This window comes from Acomys minous (assembly GCF_964271855.1).
Source record: "Acomys minous genome assembly, chromosome: 14".
Taxonomy (NCBI): domain Eukaryota; kingdom Metazoa; phylum Chordata; class Mammalia; order Rodentia; family Muridae; genus Acomys; species Acomys minous.
The window spans coordinates 18,304,949-18,323,153 of NC_140496.1; the positions used below are offsets into that span (position 1 = coordinate 18,304,949).

Below are 18,205 nucleotides of genomic sequence, written 5' to 3' on the forward strand. Positions count from 1 at the left end.
AGACTCATTTTTGTAGACCAGGCTGGCCTTGAACTCACAGCAATCTGCCTGCCTCTGCCTCCCAAGTGCTGGGATTAAAGGCGTGCGCCACCACGCCTGGCTTGTGTATGTACAACTTTATATGCATATGCAGGTACGTGCACATCTGTGTATGTGCACAAATAGAAGCCAGAAGTTGGCATTTGGTATGTTCTTGTTTGGGGTTTTTTTGTTTTGAGGCAGGATCTCCACTAAACCTGAACCTCACTGACTTGGCTGGACTGGCTGGCCTGCAAGCCTCAGAGACCCTCCTGTTTCTATTTCCCCAGTGCCAGCAACGCAGCTATGTACCACTACAGCTGCCTTTTTATAAAGGCTCTGGGGATCTGAACTTAAGTCAAGTTTACACAGCAAGTACTTTACCAACTGTTTAAACCAACAGTTGCCCCAAAATCCAGAAAGAGCTGGATATGATGACAAATGCCTATAAAGAGAGGGTAACAAAGCATCATGAGAGCTGGGCAGTGGTGGCACACTCCTTTAATCCCAGCACTTGGGAGGCAGAGGCAAGCGGATCTCTGTGAGTTCAAAACCAACCTGGTCTACAAAACAAGTCCAAGGTAGTCAAGGTTACACAGAGAAACCCTGTCTTAAAAACAAACAAAAAACATAGCATCATGAGTTTGAGTCCACTTGGAGTCCATTATGACATGTGCCTTTTAAAATTAAAAGTGATGGGGCAGAAGGGATGGCTTAGAGGTTAAGAGCACTGACTACTCTTCCAAAGGCCCTGAGTTCAATTCCCAGCAACCACACTGTGGCCTTCTTCTGGCCTGCAGGCGTACATGCAGACAGAGCATTGTGTACATACATAGATACATAAATACATATATATACCTTTTTAAAAAATTAAAAGTGATCCAATTATCCTCTAACTTCTTCTTAAAATGTGTTCCCAAGGCTAACCTTAATTTTCTCTCCCCCGCCCCCTCTCTCCTTTTCGCTGTGTACCATGAGCTGTCCTGGAACTCACTCTGTGGACCAGGCTGGCTTTGAACTCACAGAGATCTGCCTGCTCCTGCCTCCCAAGTGCTGGGATTAACAGTATGCATCACCATTGACAGGCTGTTTTTTTTTTTTTTAATGTGAACTGGTGTTTTGCCTGCATGTATGTCTATGTGAGAGTGCCAGATGCCCTGGAAGTAGTTACAGTTGTGAGCTGCCATGTGGGTATTGGGATTTGAGCCTGGGTCTTCTGATTAAGCAGCCGTGCTCTTAACCACTGAACCATCTCTTTAGCCTCAATCTTTTTTTTTTTTTTTTTTAATTCTGAGACAGGGTTTTTCTGTGTAGCCCTGGCTGTCCTGGACTCGCTTTGTAGATCAGGCTGGCCTCGATCTCACAGAGATCCACCTGCCTCTGCCTCCCGAGTGCTGTGATTACAGGAGTGTACCACCACACCCGGCTCCCCAATCTTTTCTTTTATATTACTCCCAACCTAGGTTCTTCTGACTTGTGACTAAAACACAGTACTCACATTCTAAATCAGCTGCTTAGTGATTGTACATCTGTGCCTAGATTCTAAAATCAGAGCGGATGGGTCAGTGGAGAAAGGAAGGCACTTATTGCCAAGACTGACTACCTAGATTTGATCCCTAAGATCCACATGGTAGAAAGAACAAGCCAGTTCCTAGAATAAGAAACTGTAGAATGCTCTGCCCTAAATGGGAAATACATATCATATGCTTATCCCCAAGGCTTGAGGAATCTTTGCAGAAGAGAGGGCAGAGAGAGTGCAGGAGCCAGAGGTAGTGGGAACATCAAGGAAACAGTGTTTTCTAGATAAAACATATAACCTCACAGCAACTGCAGCACTATGCACAAGACTCACACAAGCTCAAGCTAAATAAAACCCCAGAAGCAAAAGGGGGAAGTTAGGGAGGAAGTCCTACCAGTAACAAATGTTAGGATGTGTCATAGTCAGAAAGCTATGATGTAATGCAGAATTGGTGTTTTATTCTCAAATGATGACACCTTGCACTCACTTACCTTGCAGGAAAGGTCTGTAGCTGGTTATTTGCAAGGTGGAGAATTCGCAGGTGTGGGTGCCCAACCAAAACAGGTATGCACTGATCTGTCAGGAGGTTGCTGGTCAGGTACAGCAGCTGCAGCACACTCAGACTCTCCTCTCCAGCACATGCAGAAGGCAAAGACTCCAGACTATTTGCAGATGCATTCAAGTATCTGAGACTGACAAAACACACAGAACATCACTCCCTTTGAGTTTGTTATCTTCTTAAGTAGAAACCATCATGTCCTTTGCAACAGGAAATGTTGTTCCAAGCTCCCAAAGTCAAGAATAAAACCTCTGGAAAGTTTTCTCGGCATCTAATCAACTCAAAGCCAGGTGGCAAGAAGGAACATAGGCATAGCTATTTTTCTAGCATTCTTTAATGGCTCCATGCAAAACCACCTGTTCCCATTGCAAAGACACTATTGAATAGCACCATAATATACATCTGAACTATAAAGATAACATTCAAAAAGTTTTGTCTCTTTGTAACAAATCATTATCTATTTAACTAATCCCATGGTGCTCTGATAGTGTGTCTACACAGAGTATTTATACTTGTGTACATATGCACTATAATGAAAATATTGGATTCTTATCCAATTATATCCCTAGTGTACAGTTCTAGAAACAGAATTTATGGCATCAAGGGGTGTACGTTTTTAATGGCTTTTAATATACTGCCTATTTAAGGCCCAGAAAAGTTGTATCAAACAGCAGTTGTGTTGTTTCTTGGCATTCTGGCTAAGATCAAGTCCAAACCGCATTTATACAAGAATGTAATCCACATTTTTACCTACAATATCATAATTCAATTTAATCTTTGTCAATCTAACAAGTAAACTATGGTGTAAGTTTAATAACCTGTTGAATACAACGCTTATATACATAGAACATCCCCAATGAAAGGAAGCAGCATTAAACTTGTGTCTTCATGTGTGTGCCTGTGTGTGCCTGTGTGTGCATAGTGTGTGTGTGTGTGTGTGTGTGTGTGTGTGTGTGTGTGTGTGTAGACAAGGGGATAATCTTGAGTGTCACCTTAAAAAATGCCACCGATGGATGGTGACATGGCTTAGCAGGTAGAGGCTCTTTCTACCAACCCTGACAACCTGAGTTTGATCCCAAGAACCCACGGTATAGACGAGAACTGACTTCACCAAGTTGTCCTCTAACTTTCACATGTACACTATAGTGCACGCCTAAGTACACTTGTAGACACAAAATAAGGGTAGTTTTAAACATTTCTGTGTATCTCCTCTGAGATGGGATCTCTCATTGGCCTGGGGCTTACCCATGAAGCTACACTGGCTGACCAGCAAGCCCCAGGAATCCCTATGTCCCTACCATATCTGTGCTAGAATAATAAGCACATGAAAAAAAAAAAAAGCACATGCTACCATGCCCTACAGTTTTACATGTTCTGGGTAACTAAAATCATATCCTTATGCCTGTGAGGAAAGCACTATACCAACTGAGCTCTCCCCTTATTTCAACCTGTGTGTGATCAGCATCTCTAATGAGCTTTAAACTTGTGGAGGATTCTGTGTATAATCTCTGACAGCGTGCTAAGTAGACGGTTCCTTAATTATCTTCAGTCACTTATGACATCATTCTGTGTGATGCACGGCTTCTTAATTAACAACCTCAACACTTCACAGAAATTTGCCCCCCCCCCAAATTTCCCTCAAACAGTTTCATTTTTTTTCTTTTGTTGTTGTTGCTTTTCACTTCCTAAAGATTTTATTTTGAGGACTATCCAGCTAAGAGTATTATGGGTTAAGAGATACATAAGCTGGAAAACAGAAAACAAGAAACCTGTGGATTACAGGTTTGGTTGTCTCCTGTGACCTATGTCAAATCACTACTGTGTGCCTCTGTTTCTTTATCTCTAAGCACCCTTCTTCATATCATAAAAGATTACTATTAAATGACAAATTTATAGCCAGGTGCGGAGGCACATGCCTGTAATCACAGCACTTGGGGAGACAGAGACAGGCAGAGGTTGGGGAAAAAAACAAACAATTTTATTGGGCTAGGATTGCTAAATTTGTAGAGCACTTACTTAATATAAACAATACCCTGAACTTAATGCCTAGCAGCACACACACAAAAAAAGTCTACTTTTTCTTTCTTTTTTTTGTTTTTTAAAAGACTTATTTATTATTTATTATGTATACAGTGCACATTAGATCACGTTATAAATGGTTGTGAACCACCATGTGGTTGCTGGGAATTGAACTCAGGACCTCTGGAAGAGCAGTCAGTGCTCTTAACTGCTGAGCCATCTCTCCAGCCCTACTTTTTCTTTAAAGATGACACTTAGGTAAACCTGACTATCAATTTTAAAACAGGAAGACCTGTTACTAATTTACAATGAAAGGCAAACAATACCTTGTACAAGGATTGTATGTTTTTACCCCCAAGACAGGGATTCTCTGTGTAACCTTGGCTGTCCTGGACTCACTCTATAGACCAGGCTAGCCTCTTACTCAGTTTCTCCTGCCTCTGCCTCCCCAGACACTGGGACATGCACCACCATGCCAGGCTAGGATATTACCTTTACATGCATGTATTCCAAAGCAGGTAGGAAGTGTTCTGAACCCGGAGAATATAAATCCACGATTACTTAATAAGCTAGAATAAAACTGACTTTAGTAGCATGTCCTTTTTTCCTCAATACAAAAGCTAAAATTTACTAAAGGCCCCATCTGAATGCTATTTCTCTTATGAACACAGTGAAAGCTCTTGTGTCCCCAACCTGCCTGAAATTCTCTATCACAAAAAACTGCACTTAAGCCTCTGCCAAGAGCTGGAGTATCAAGTAAACTACAGCCATGGAAATCTCTCCGGGGGCAGGTCAGTGTAGCCATGGACATCTCTCCAGGGCAGGTCAGGGCAGCCCGTGGACATCTCTCCAGGGCAGGTCAGGGCAGCCCGTGGAAATCTCTCCAGGGCAGGTCAGGACAGCCCGTGGAAATCTCTCCAGGGCAGGTCAGGACAGCCCGTGGACATCTCTCCAGGGCAGGTCAGGGCAGCCCGTGGAAATCTCTCCAGGGGCAGGGCAGGGCAGCCCGTGGAAATCTCTCCAGGGGCAGGGCAGGGCAGCCCGTGGAAATCTCTCCAGGGCAGGTCAGGGCAGCTGTGGAAATCTCTCCAGGGCAGGTCAGGACAGCCCGTGGAAATCTCTCCAGGGCAGGTCAGGACAGCCCGTGGACATCTCTCCAGGGCAGGTCAGGGCAGCCCACGGAGGCCATGACTCACTTTAAGGCCTTGGAGAAGAGGGTGTCTGGGAGCCTGGACAGAACGTTATGCTGAACGTCCAGCACCTCGAGGGGAATGTGCTCCACCAGAGCCGGAAGGCCATGGATGTGGTTATGTCCCACCATCAGCTTCCGTAGAGTCAGGCTACTCAGAATTCTAAGGAGAAACAACAGGAAGAAGCAATAGCTAACTTAAATCCTTTTTATTTCTGTTACAGGTCAGTTAATTATAATCAGTCAACTAACAGAAACCTACTTTTAGAATATACAACCACTGACAAATGACTGAGCCAAGAAAGCTGTCACATACACTACCTAGTGCCACCCACAAGTGAGATCCTGAACACAAGTGGCAGAATCTAAACCAGTAGGTATCAGCCTGTGGGTCGACCATTGCACAGGGGTCACCTACGACCATCAGAATACAGTGATACGTACATTGTGATTTATAAGAGTAGAAAAATTACAGTCATGAAGTAGCAATGAACATTATTTTATGTTTGTGGGTCACCACAACATGAGGAACTGAATTAAAGAGTCACAGCATCAGGAAGGTTGAGAACCACTAGTGAAGCAGTTTCTAGAATCAACCTACTTTGAGTTAAATCTAGATAGCAAATATCAATATGAATAACTGAGTATGCTTATATTAATTATGTTAATGTTATTGGTATATTAATTATATTTATCCCAAGACATGAACATTTTATTACATTAAAAATGATTAAGAGTTTAAAATGCTATGACTAGGCCACTAACAATGGAACCCAAAAGGAGTTAGTGATTTGCCCAAGATCTCACAGAAACGGCGATGTCGTCTGGACACGAAGATCTTACCCAGAGGCTTGCTGCACACCTACTGTGTGTAACGACCCCACAAGCATACACCTTCCGTTTAAGTCCTTTGGAACATACAGTGCAATCTCCTCACCCTACCCCTCAAGCACCAATCTCTCTCTCCTCATGTTAGATAGATCTCACCATCTGGTCAAGGTCATCAGAGCCCATCTTATCACCAAGCACTCTCGAATTACTTCAAGTCCTTCTGAATTTCCAAAACAATGTATTAAGTGTCATGGTTAAGAGTAAGCCTCCAGGGCAAGACTGCTACATTCAAATGTGAGCTTCCCTACCTCAGACACATCATTTAACCCTTCTCAGTTTCCTCACTCCTAAGGAGACACTGGCAGCACCGATATAAAAAGGGTTAAGGAGTAGTTAAGATTATAAAACTGAAGTTCTCAGGGCATTTCCAGCTCATAATAACCCTACAGAACAGTTAATTCACACCATCCTAAGTAACCACGCCAGAAACTCTGAGCACACGTTAGCAGCTCTGTGTGTGCACGTCACACAAGATCATGTTTAGTCATTGCTACATCCCTTACAGTACGTCTCTTATGGCACCTCCTACTCAGCAGGTCCTTCATCACCAGTCACCAACAAGGCAAAGGCAGCCCAGATTTAGAGAAACACTTAAACAGACATGACATATATGCATTTATACGTACATACCTCACAGGAACCTCTGTAAGAAGATTGTAGCTCATATCTAGTATTTCTAGCTTTTTTGCTTCACAGGCCCAGTCAGGGACACACTCTAGCAGGTTTCTGCAAAGAACAAGAATTATTTTGTAACTTAAAAAGTTACTATGGCTTGGATATTAAGTGTCTCCCCCCAAAATAAGTTATTACAGTTTGTTCTAATAGCCTGTGATGCTGCTAGAACTTGGTAGGAAAGACTGGAGAGATGGGTTAGTGGATAAGAGCACTGTGGATGGTGATGGAACTAAGCCAGGGTGGTGGTTCATACTGTAATCTTAGCACTTGGGAGGCTTAGGCAAACATGGGGATCATAAGTTCAAGCCCAGCCTGGGTTAAATATGGAGAATATTTTAAGAAAACGAACAGAAGAATGATAAAAGGGGGAAGGAAAAAGAGGGAGTAAGGAAGGAAAGAAGGAAGAAAGAGCTCTAAGATCTGGCTTCTCCCTCTCTGCTTCTCAGCTGTCAGGAAGTAAGCCACTATGAGCTGTCACCATAATACTATATACCTCTCCAGGGACCCAAGGTGATATGAGTAAGTGACAAAGGAACTAAAACCAGAAGCTAAAATTAACTTTCCTTCTTTTAAATTGCTTATCTCAGGTATTTTGTCATAGTTATGAACATCTAAATAACATACAAATGGAGTTTATTTCATGAGACTCCAATGTATGCACTAAGTTGCCTATAAGCACCTTAGGACAGGGACACTATTTCCAAGGAAGTCTCCTGGATACTGCCAAAAATAAAGTCATCACTCAGAAAATGCTGTTAAAGTAGAAGGGTAGAGAGAGACAATTACTCAAATGTGCAGAGCAATATGCACCAACTGTGTCACATCGCGTGCTCAGAGGAGGCTTCAAAGGAAGCAGCAGGCTGCAGTGAGACAAGATAAGAGTTAGAGGAAGTGGCATCAAAGGTGATCAGGAATTCCATGGGAAATGATGAAGAGAAAAGAAAAGTCTGAGAAAAATAGAAGGAATAACAGTGAGAAAGTAGAGGCAGAAGACAATCAGTAGCAGGGCAAAGTTTCAAACAAGTGGAAACATAAACTTGAAGTATTTAATACATCTCGTCATCATAAGACTTCTACTGTCATCCTTTCTAGATCTCAAGGTGTCTACAGATTATGTTGCAGAATGCAGTGAGAGCTACATAAGAAACAGACATTGCTGTGCAGCTTAGTGAAGAGAACACTTTGCCTGAAATAGACCAAGGCAACTCGGCTAAGAAGTATGGCATCATAGATTCTGAAGACTATTATACTGCGACCTTACAAGAAGATACTCAAGCAGAGGTGCCAACATGAGTCAGAGCACAAAGATAAGGCAAGGATGGATGAGGGAATGCCATGCCGTTTGGTAATGCTGGAGCATGGAGCAATGGGAGCCAGAGGGGAAGTTAGGCTGGAACCAGGTCTAAATCATGTCTGGAAAGTTCGGACTTGATCCTACATGTACGAGGGTTACCTCAGGGGCTTATAAACAGTGTACTGATGTCGCAGGTATGTGCTTTAAATAGATTACTGGTAAATGGAGCCCAGTTAAGATAATTCTGCTAATAAAAAGAAGAAGAATCAGAAATGATATAAGCCGAGGTGAGCAGCCATTCAGCTGAAAGGGAGGGAGAAAGTCAAAAAGTGCTAATGAAGCAAAAATGGCAGTAACTTGGAGGAGGAAGGCACAGAATAAAGGATGAAAGCTGCTTCTAGGCTTCTGGCCTAGATGACCAAGGATGACGATGATGAGTGTGAACAGACACAGGAAACAAGATTAGTGCAAAGGGAGATGAGTTTAATTTTGCACAGGTTTGAGGCTGGAGATACGTACAACAAAATTAACTGGTGAAGAACTAGACACATGAGCCTGACCTGAGAGAAGAGGGTTAGTTTAGAAAACTGGGTGATGCCAACACTTAGGGGTGACTGGCATCACTGGAATCAGTCAGACTGCATCCACAACAGGGCAGTGTGCCAAGTCAGAACTTGGGGTGACTGGCTTGAAAGGCTGCCTGAAGAAAAGAAAACAGAACCAAAGAGAGGGAAACAGTGACTAAGATGGCATTAAAAAAGAGACAGAAAGGGCCTGGAGAGAGCACTGGCTATTCTTCCAAAGGTCCTGAGTTCAATTCCCAGCAACCACATGGTGGCTCACAACCATCTATAATGAGATCTGGTGCCCTCTTCTGGCTCACATTCAGGCAGGATACTGTATACATAATAAATCTGAGAGAGAGAGAGAGAGAGAGAGAGAGAGAGAGAGAGAGAGAGAGAGAGAGAGAGTGTGTGAGTGTGTGTGTGTGGTATTCCATAGTGTAAATGTACCACAGTTTCTTTGTCCAGTCTACTAAGGGACACTTAGGCTGTTTCCATGTTCTGGCTATTATGAATAAGGCTGCTATGAACATGGTTGAGCAAATGTTCTTGTTGTGTGCTGGAGCATCTTCTGGGTATATTCCAAGGAGTGGAATAGTTGGGTCTTGAGGAAGCCTTATTCCCAGTTTTCTAAGATAGCACCTGACAGATTTCCAAAGTAATTGTACTAGTTTGCATTCCCACCAGCAATGAAGGAGTGTTCCCCTCTCCCCACATCCTCGCCAGCATACGGTGTCACTTGAGTTTTTGATCTTAGCCATTCTGATGGGTGTAAGATGGAATCTCAGAGTTGTTTTGATTTGCATTTCCCTGATGACTAAGGAGGTTGGGCACTTCTTTAAGTGTTTCTCAGACATTCGATATTCCTCTGTTGAGATTTCTCTGTTTAGTTCTGAGCCCCATTTCTCAATTGGGTTATTTGGTTTGGTGATGTTTAATTTCTTGAGTTCTTCCTATATTTTGGATATTAGACTTTTGTCAGATGTAGAGTTGGTGAAGATCTTTTCCCAGTCTGTAGGCTGTCGCTTTGTTCTGTTGACAGTGTCTCCTGCCTTACAGAAGCTTCTCAGCCTCATGAGGTCCCATTTATTAATTGTTGACCTTAAGGCCTGGGCTGTTGGTGTTCTATTCAGGTAGTTGTCTCCTGTGCCAATGTGTCCCAGGCTCTTCCCCACTTTTTCTTCTAACCAGTTTAGTGTCTCTGGTTTTATGTTGAGGTCTTTGAGCCACTTGGACTTGAGTTTTGTGCATGCTGACAAATAAGTGTCCCTCAGTAGAAGAATGGATAAAGAAACTGTGGTACATTTACACTATGGGATACTACTCAGCTATTAAAAACAAGGAATTCCTGAAATTTGTGGACAAATGGACTGAACTAGAAATGATCATAATGAGTGAGTTAACCCAGAAGCAGAAAGACTCAAATGGTATATACTCACTTATATCTGCATACTAGCCCAAGGGGCACGTCCCATGAAAGTATTCACTTACCAGGGAAGTGGGACAGAAGGGAAGACTTCCTATTGGGACTCTAGGTGAGAAAAGCAAGGGAGAATGGGGAAATAGAAGGGTCCAGAGGGTCCTAGAAACCTACAAGTAGAACATTATGATGGGTAGATCTGGGCCCAGGGGTCCTGTTCAAACTATGGCACCAGCCAAGGACAATACGTGCAGTAAACTTCGAACCCCAACCCAGATCTAGCCAATGGACAGGATACTCTCCACAGTTGGGTGGAGAGTGGGGACTGACTTCCACACGAACTCTGGTGCCCCATATTTGACCACGTCCCCTGGATGGGGAGGCCTGGTGGCACTCAGAGGAAGGATAACAGGCTACCAAGAAAAGATTTGATACCCTTTGAACATATACATGGGGAGGAGGTCCCCCTCAGTCACAGTCATAGGGGAGGGGAGTAGGGGGAAAATGGGAGGGAGGGAGGAATGGGAGGAATAGAAGGAATGGGATAACAATTGAGATGTAATATGAATAAATTAATAAAATATATTTAAAGGGGGGAGAGACTGTATTGTCCAGTTTGAATGATGTTTTTAAAAGAAAGAGAGCGAAAGCAAGTGTCAATAGAGGGGAAAAAGTGAATTAGAGAAGGCCTAAAGTGAGCTGCTGTCAGGATAAGGAAATGGCACTCTCCTGAGAAATTTAGACAGAAAGGTGAAGACAGTAGTCACACATATCATGAAGGCTGTGAGATTAAGTAATACTGTTTATTCGGTCAGAAGAGATCTAAGTCCCCTTTTCTCTGAGGGGCTCCTCCCTTTAGCCACACAACAGTTCTCTCTCCCTCTTCCTCCTCGGTCCCCAGTTAAAATCAGCACCAACCTTATGGGAGTGCCACACTCACCGGGAGAGTTCCAAAGAAGTGAGCAGGCGAGGTACTGGGTAGACATTCACTGCTGTCAGCCCTGTGAGAAAACAGACAACATGTTAACCATGTTCTCAGAAAAAAAGAAAAAGGAAGGAGGAGGAGGAAGGAGGAGAAGGAGAAAAGAAGGAGGGAGGAAGAGGAGAGGGCCCGAGGTCAGGTGCCAGTGCTACAGCAGGTGGCTCACAGCAGCTACGACCTGCAGCTTCCAGGGGATCTGCTGCCGCTGGCCTCCAGGAGCACCTGCACATTCCTACACGGACATAGACATATGTTTTTAAGGAAGAACTGGAAAACAAAGCAGAAGGTCTTTGTGAAGATGACTACAGATAAGACGACCAGCAACTCACTCTGACTACTGTTTAGTCTGTCTTTGAAAACACACACAACTACTAACTGTGGGATCTTTTGCACTTACACTACATCAGGAAGCGCCTAATGTTAACAGTACACTTAGTTTGTAACCTGAAAAATTAATACCTAGACTTTTCTGGTGCTTCTCACATACTATTAATGCCACATTGTAAACAGTACTAGACAAGTGTACAGCGATGTTCCATGTCCATCTAACACAGTTTGCTTAAGCTCAGACGATTCATCTTGAGTGGACTCAGGGAGTGGTTAATGATGACCATGGGCAGGTGCAGGACTGAAGCCTTCCAAAGCTTAACTTTTTAATCAGCACTCCCGATTTTATAAAGGATAAGAGTCATCAATCCCATTCCTACCCAAATTTCCCGGTAAACCTGGGTATAGTAGGGTTTCATTTTTAATAAGGTTTTGTAGCATTTCAGCAGACCAAGGCCATAGGCCACACAATATTTTACAACACACTGGGAAAGGTCACTGAGCACGCAGGTGCCTCACGGGACCTGCCAGCAGTACCTAGATTTTTAAAAATACATTTATTTGTGTGTGTGTGTGTGTGTGTGTGTGTGTGTGTGTGTGTGTGTGTGTGTGTGTATGTGTGTATGTGTGTATGTGTATGTTGAATATACAGTATAGGAGCCCTCAGAGGGCAGAGGTATTGGATCTCCCTGGAGTCAGAGTTAAAAGACAACTGTGAAAACCTCATATGGGTGCTAGGAACCTAACTCAGGACCTCTGCAAAAGTACCTCGAACTCTTTACCTCTAAGCCATCTCTCTAGCCCCAATATCTGGATGTTTGGTAAAAAATAATCTCACTTTTAACTGAAGAATAATGCAAACACAGAAACAATCTTAAGTATATAGATCAGTGAACTAGAACAAACTAATAGAACCAATGCTCAGATCATCAATGAGAGCATTACCATTTCCTCTCCTTGACACTACCCATTCAAAGATAACATTTTCTATCCTGGCTCCAAATACTAGAAAATACTTGCCATTTATAAACTGAAACTTTCCTCCATGGCCCGCTCCCACAGGAGCTTTCTGGGTAGGCCAGGTGGCCTTGAACTCAGAATATTGCCTTACCTCTCCAAGTACTGTAATAAAAGGATACATGATGGCTAGGATGTAGCTCAGTTGGCCGAGTGCTTACTTAGCATGCAGGAGTCCCTGGGTTCTAACCCTAGCACTGCATAAGCTTAGCACGGTGGTGCACATTTGTAATCCCAGGCATACACATACTTTGCCATGTTTTGTATCACTTTGAAACAAGGTCATGTGTAGCTCAGGCTGGTCTTGAACTTCCTATGTAGCTGAGGATGGGCTGATTGCTGTCCTGTATGTGCTTTGGTTTAACTTCATTCGCTCCACACTGTGCTTGTGGCATTTGCCCATACTATTACATATGGTTATATCTTTTTAATGTTCTTTTTTGTGAATATGAAACAGATCAGAGAGACCAATTCCTCCCTAGGGAATTGAACAGGTGTTGAACTTTGTTAAACTGTTATAAAATCTGGTAAAAATCACTACTAGTGCCAATGATGCTATTTTAGTCTTTATAGTAAGCATTCCCTCTGATGTTCATTTTCTATAATGATGTTCATTGCCTATAAATAGGCAAAGGTGATGGGAGATAAGGCAATTTGGTGTCTTTTGTTTTTGTTTGTTTGTTTGTTTGTTTAGACAGTTTCTCTGTATAGCCTTGGCAGTCTTGGACTCACTCTGTAGACCAGGCTGGCCTAAATACAAACTTTCCTTTGCATGAGAGGTTTGCAACGAGTGGCATAAACACTGTTCTCTGACTACAAGCAAGCTGCCTGCTCACTCGATGAGTCAGCTTGGAGCCACACATTTAGCCCTAATTCCAGAATTCTCTCGTTATTTATTTGTTTGTTTGTTTGTTTGTTTGTTTATTGGCCTCCTTTACCAGAGAAAGCAGCAGCGGAGACAGTGGAGCAGTAGTGTTGGCTAAGGCAACATGACACAACAATGGAGCATGCTAAGCTGCAATGGTGGCAAACTGTGGTTTCCTGAGAGCCGAGGAAGAAGCTAAGGAGAGCCAGAAGCCTGGCGGCAGCAGCAGCAGCAGCAGCAGCAATAGCAAAAAGGCAACATTAGCTGTTTCCTGTGACACTGACCAACAAGGGCAGCTGAGGGAGGAGCTAGGCCAGGGACTAGAGTGGCACAGGAAGCACAGAGAAGGCAAAGGAGGGCAGAGATCTGAAATGGAACAAGGACAGAGGCTAAACAACTGCAGGCCCTGGCTGCTGCCAAGTATTCAGACACCCAGGTCTGGAAGCTCTAACAGTGGGTGCTATCAAGGGATGGCGACTGGCATTTATGTCTGTCTAGAAGCTACAACGCCAACCGCAGCTACAGGCTGAGGAATCCTGACTTCTTAGGCAGTGAGTACAGGGCTACTACTGAAGGCCGATATGGGAGCTGTGGCACTAGAGGGAGCCGCCAGGCCTGGCTACCCCACTCACTGCCACGCCATGGGGTATGAAAGTCGCTGAAGGCAGCACTTTGAGGGGAGCTCCAGTCCAGATACGGCTTCTATGTGGTAGAACATAAAGACCCTGCCAGCTGACTGGTGGCAAATACACCATAGATATCAGTGTAGGGCTGTTGGACATTTAAGGCTCTCCAGTTTAGAGTGATTAGGAATATCTTGTCCATATACATGAGAACTAATCTACACACAGGCGGTGAATATGAGCCAAGAAAGGACCCTCGGGCATAGCAGCCATGGTTGGCTCTAGTAGCTGCACTGGCCGTGTCCAGTATGGTTGTACTGATTAGCGGTTACAGCACCAATGCATAGTGCCGGTCAACACACAATACATCTGGCTGTTATTACTGTTGCTTTGGTTTTCCTAAGGGGAGAGGTAGGCTGAAATAATATTTGACTTTGTAGCTCAGGCTACCTGAACCTCTTGATCTTCCTGTCTCATCATCCCAAGTACTGGGATTATGTGTATGGACCACAACATCCTAGTTTTTACTCAAGAGAATTTTTTCTTATTATTATACTTATTTATCTCTGCTTGCATGTATGTCTGTGTCTGTATGAAGGCGTCATGTGGAGGCCAGAGAGCAACTTATGGGAACAGGTTCTCTCTTTCCACCATGCAGGTCCGAGGGACAGAGCTCAGGCTGTCAGGCGTGGTGATGTTAAGCTCCTTTACCACAGAGCCATCGTGCAGGTCTGCTCAACAATTGGACCGTCGGACTCGAGCCATTAATCTAAGCCATGAGTGAAGCAGCTGTTACATGATGAGAGACAGCAACTAAAGTCTCTAACGTCTTTTATCCTAATAACATACTCAGACGAAGAAAAGCAAAGAACAAAATCAGTAAGCAGTTTCTCGCTATCATCAGCTAGCTTTTCACATGTGGATGTCTGCCTTATGAGCTTTGCTTTAACACCAAGAAGCAAACATCATCTGTGGCACAGTTTAAATGATGTTTCTGTGTGTTTAAGCTTTGGTATAACAGTATACTATACTCATGCAGTTTTTCTTTTTTAGTCAAAAGCTGTTTGACTTATTTGCACAATACACAAAGTTTTAGTCCATTCATTTCCACTACTGTACAACATTTGTTGTGTAAATACATCACTGCTGAAAGTCCTATGTTATTACCATAATACAACACTGTGACAATCATGCTCTGTTTAAGTAGCCCTGTGATAAATGCCAGCACACAGCTCTGCCACTTCTCTGGTCATTTTCTTCTGAGGTGGCCTCCCTGGCTACGGCTAAGGACTCCAGGAGACTCTGAGCCTGGTCTCTGGTTACTGTCAGCACTTTCCCCATCAAGTCTGATGACTATAAAGCAATATTTAAGTCATTTCTAGCAGTTAGTGAACGTGAACAGTTTTCCTGTCCTACCTTAACACACAGAAAACTGCCAAGCATGCGAAAGCACACCTACAATAGCAATACTTGGGAGGTTAAGTCTGAGGCCAACTTGGGTGGTACAGTGAAACTGTCTTCAAACACCAAAAACTAAAACAAAATATGTAACAAGCCTAACTGGTAAAGAACTCTGCATAAAAGTGGCCTCAACAACATGAGACTGTCTCAGACAAGAGTAGCTTCTACAAACACAAGGCCTGTTATATTGAAAAATACTCCCACAGACCATCTCTAGTTGCTGAGATGAAGCTAAGCTCTGCTCTAAGTCATTGTATGAACAGTGGGTTTTCAGGCTGTGCACAGAAATTTTGACTCCATTTTGAGGGAGGATGACCCAGATGTTAGGCACCACCCATCCAGCACAAACTGATAAATGGCTTCTTCCTAGACACCAAAACAGAGGTATAAGTGTATTGGGTTAGTTGAGACTGTAGTAGCACATGGACATATTCAAATCACATCAGGAAAACCAAGCCAAATATGAGTCCCTGACCTGGACTCCATAAAGTGACAGACATTAAATACTGTGATGGTATGGCTCCATACCAACCTATTATCCAATACCTGGAGAGAGAGAGTGTGTGTGTGTGTGTGTAAAGAACTAAGTTCTGCCTTACTATTCCTTGAGCTTCAGGCTCAGCTCAATCCCCGGCTTTCATGTAGTCTACAACTACCTGCTCGGTCTACCTGTTTGCCTGTCAAGACCTGGACCTGCCTGACATGCTATTTCCTGCTCTTAATCCATTCCCAACTCTCAGGCCGTGGTTCTGGTCAGCCTTTCACCTTGCAGCTGCACCCTGTAGCTCTGCTCTCAGACCTCGTTAGAGAACAAAATGGCAGCAGCTCTCTCCTGGCACTGCTCTGGGTCACTGTCTTACCAATGCCCACTCTCTGAAACCTCTTCAACTCTGCTGCAGTCTCGTTAACTTGTATCCACTCTACAGACCACATATACACTGCCCACCGTATGTCATGAGAGGTGGAATTAGCAGTTAAGACTGGAATAAAAGAAACTGCACGCACCTCAGCCAGGCAGGTTACATAACAGATTTCTGTCATTGAAACCACTAGACCTTGTGAATTCACTGCTGCTAGGTCCATTTTAACTGTGGAAAGCACACTTGTCTATGTTGCTGGCATCTGTGCTCACTACACTACTGGAACAGGGTCTTCCCACAATAGAACCAAGGCAGTAGGGATTGGAAAACTTGTTCTCTCTCTCTCTCTCTTTTTTTTTTTAAAGACAGAGTTTCTCCGTGTCGCCTTGGCTATCTTGGACTCTCTTTGTAAACCAGGCTGGCCTAAAACTCACAGCGATCCACTTGCCTCTGCCTCCCGAGCGCTGGGATTAAAGGCGTGCACCACCACTGCCCAGCTCTTATTTATTTATTTATTTATTTTTGGTTTTTTGAGACAGGGTTTCTCTGTGTAGCCTTGGCTGTCCTGGACTCGCTTTGTAGACCAGGCTGGCCTCGAACTCACAGCGATCCGCCTGCCTCTGCCTCCCAAGTGCTGGGATTAAAGGCGTGCGCCACCACGCCTGGCTCACTACCCAGCTTTTAAAATATATAAAAACCATTTGTATTGGCCGGTTTTGTGTGTCAACTTGACACAAGCCAGAGTCATCAGAGAGGAAGGAGCCTCAGCTGAGGAAACCCCTTCATGAGCTCCAGCTGTAAGGCATTTCTTAGTGATCGGTGGGGGAGGACTCAGCCCATGGTGGGTGGAGCCACCCCTGGGTTGGTGGTCCTGGGTTCTATAAGAAAGCCCTGTGAAGTGCGCTATAAGCAGCACCCCTCCAACCTCTGCATCAGCTCCAGCCTCCAGGTTCCGGCCCTGTTTGAGTTCCTGTCCTGACTTCATCCAGTGATGTATCACAATGTGGAAGTGTAAGCCGAGTAAAACCTTTCCTCCCCAACTCACTTTTTGGTCATGGTGTGTGCTGCAGCAGTAGGAATCCTAACTAAGGTACCATTCTTTACAGATTATGCAAAAAAGGAAGGGTAGGACAGATTTAGGCCCTGGACTGTAAGTATACCAACGCCTACTTCATAACAGATGCTCTGGTTTGAACATGCTTATCCACCCACCTGACCCCTATGATTTTGCAAAATGTCTCTTATTGCGCTCGCACAATGAGTCTCAAAGTACCCTGCATGTCTTTTTAGGAATATACTCACTGCTTCAGGGCTAACAGCAAAATTAAAAAAGAAAACCCAAGGGGCCACAACTCCACTCTGCAGAGCGCCTGAGAAAGACCACAGATGCCACACTTCTTAGAAGGCTCAGAATAAAGCTGAAAGAGCAAAAACAAGAGGTTGGATAGAAAACTCACTGTTCCAACTGGCGTAGAGGGTTCGAAGGGAGAAGCCACTGAGTGTCAGCTCCCTCAGCTGGTTCCGCTCACAGTGCAGCTGCTCCAAGCTACATAAGGAGCTAAGGTCCAAATCAGTCAACTGATTGTCCCGCAAATCCATGTGAGTGACGTGTTTATTTCCCTCCAGATTTTCAGTCATCACCGTTTTCAACTGGTTCATCCTTAATATTCAGAAATAGTAAATAATTGAAGAGAATTTCTATTGCGTGTATGGAAACATAGGTGAGATATGACCCTTTCCTCTCTTTACTGAACTTGAGAATTTCACTAAGTGCTTCATAATCAGCTGATTTATAGAAAAAGAACTCAAGACCCAGCTAAGTTAGAACTAGTAAATACATCACAAATTAAAGACAGGAAAAAGGCAATATCCAGGAAGAGATAAACATTTTTGATCCAAGTACCTAGTAAGGCCAGGTGGGGA

The 18,205-nt window shown here is 43.8% G+C and overlaps 1 protein-coding gene across 2 annotated transcripts in view; it reads right to left on the minus strand.

Annotated features, from left to right (window-relative positions):
• PHLPP2 (PH domain and leucine rich repeat protein phosphatase 2) overlaps positions 1–18,205 on the minus strand; it is a 74,039-nt gene that overhangs the window by 15,617 nt on the left and 40,217 nt on the right. For both annotated transcript variants that reach the window (XM_084755804.1, XM_084755803.1), the window contains 5 exons: positions 17,740–17,942; positions 11,088–11,148; positions 6,826–6,921; positions 5,312–5,467; positions 2,029–2,229 (listed from right to left, as the gene is read on the minus strand). In XM_084755804.1, coding sequence (XP_084611930.1) covers positions 2,029–2,229; positions 5,312–5,467; positions 6,826–6,921; positions 11,088–11,148; positions 17,740–17,942 — 717 coding nt within the window. The remainder of the gene's footprint in view (positions 1–2,028; positions 2,230–5,311; positions 5,468–6,825; positions 6,922–11,087; positions 11,149–17,739; positions 17,943–18,205) is intronic.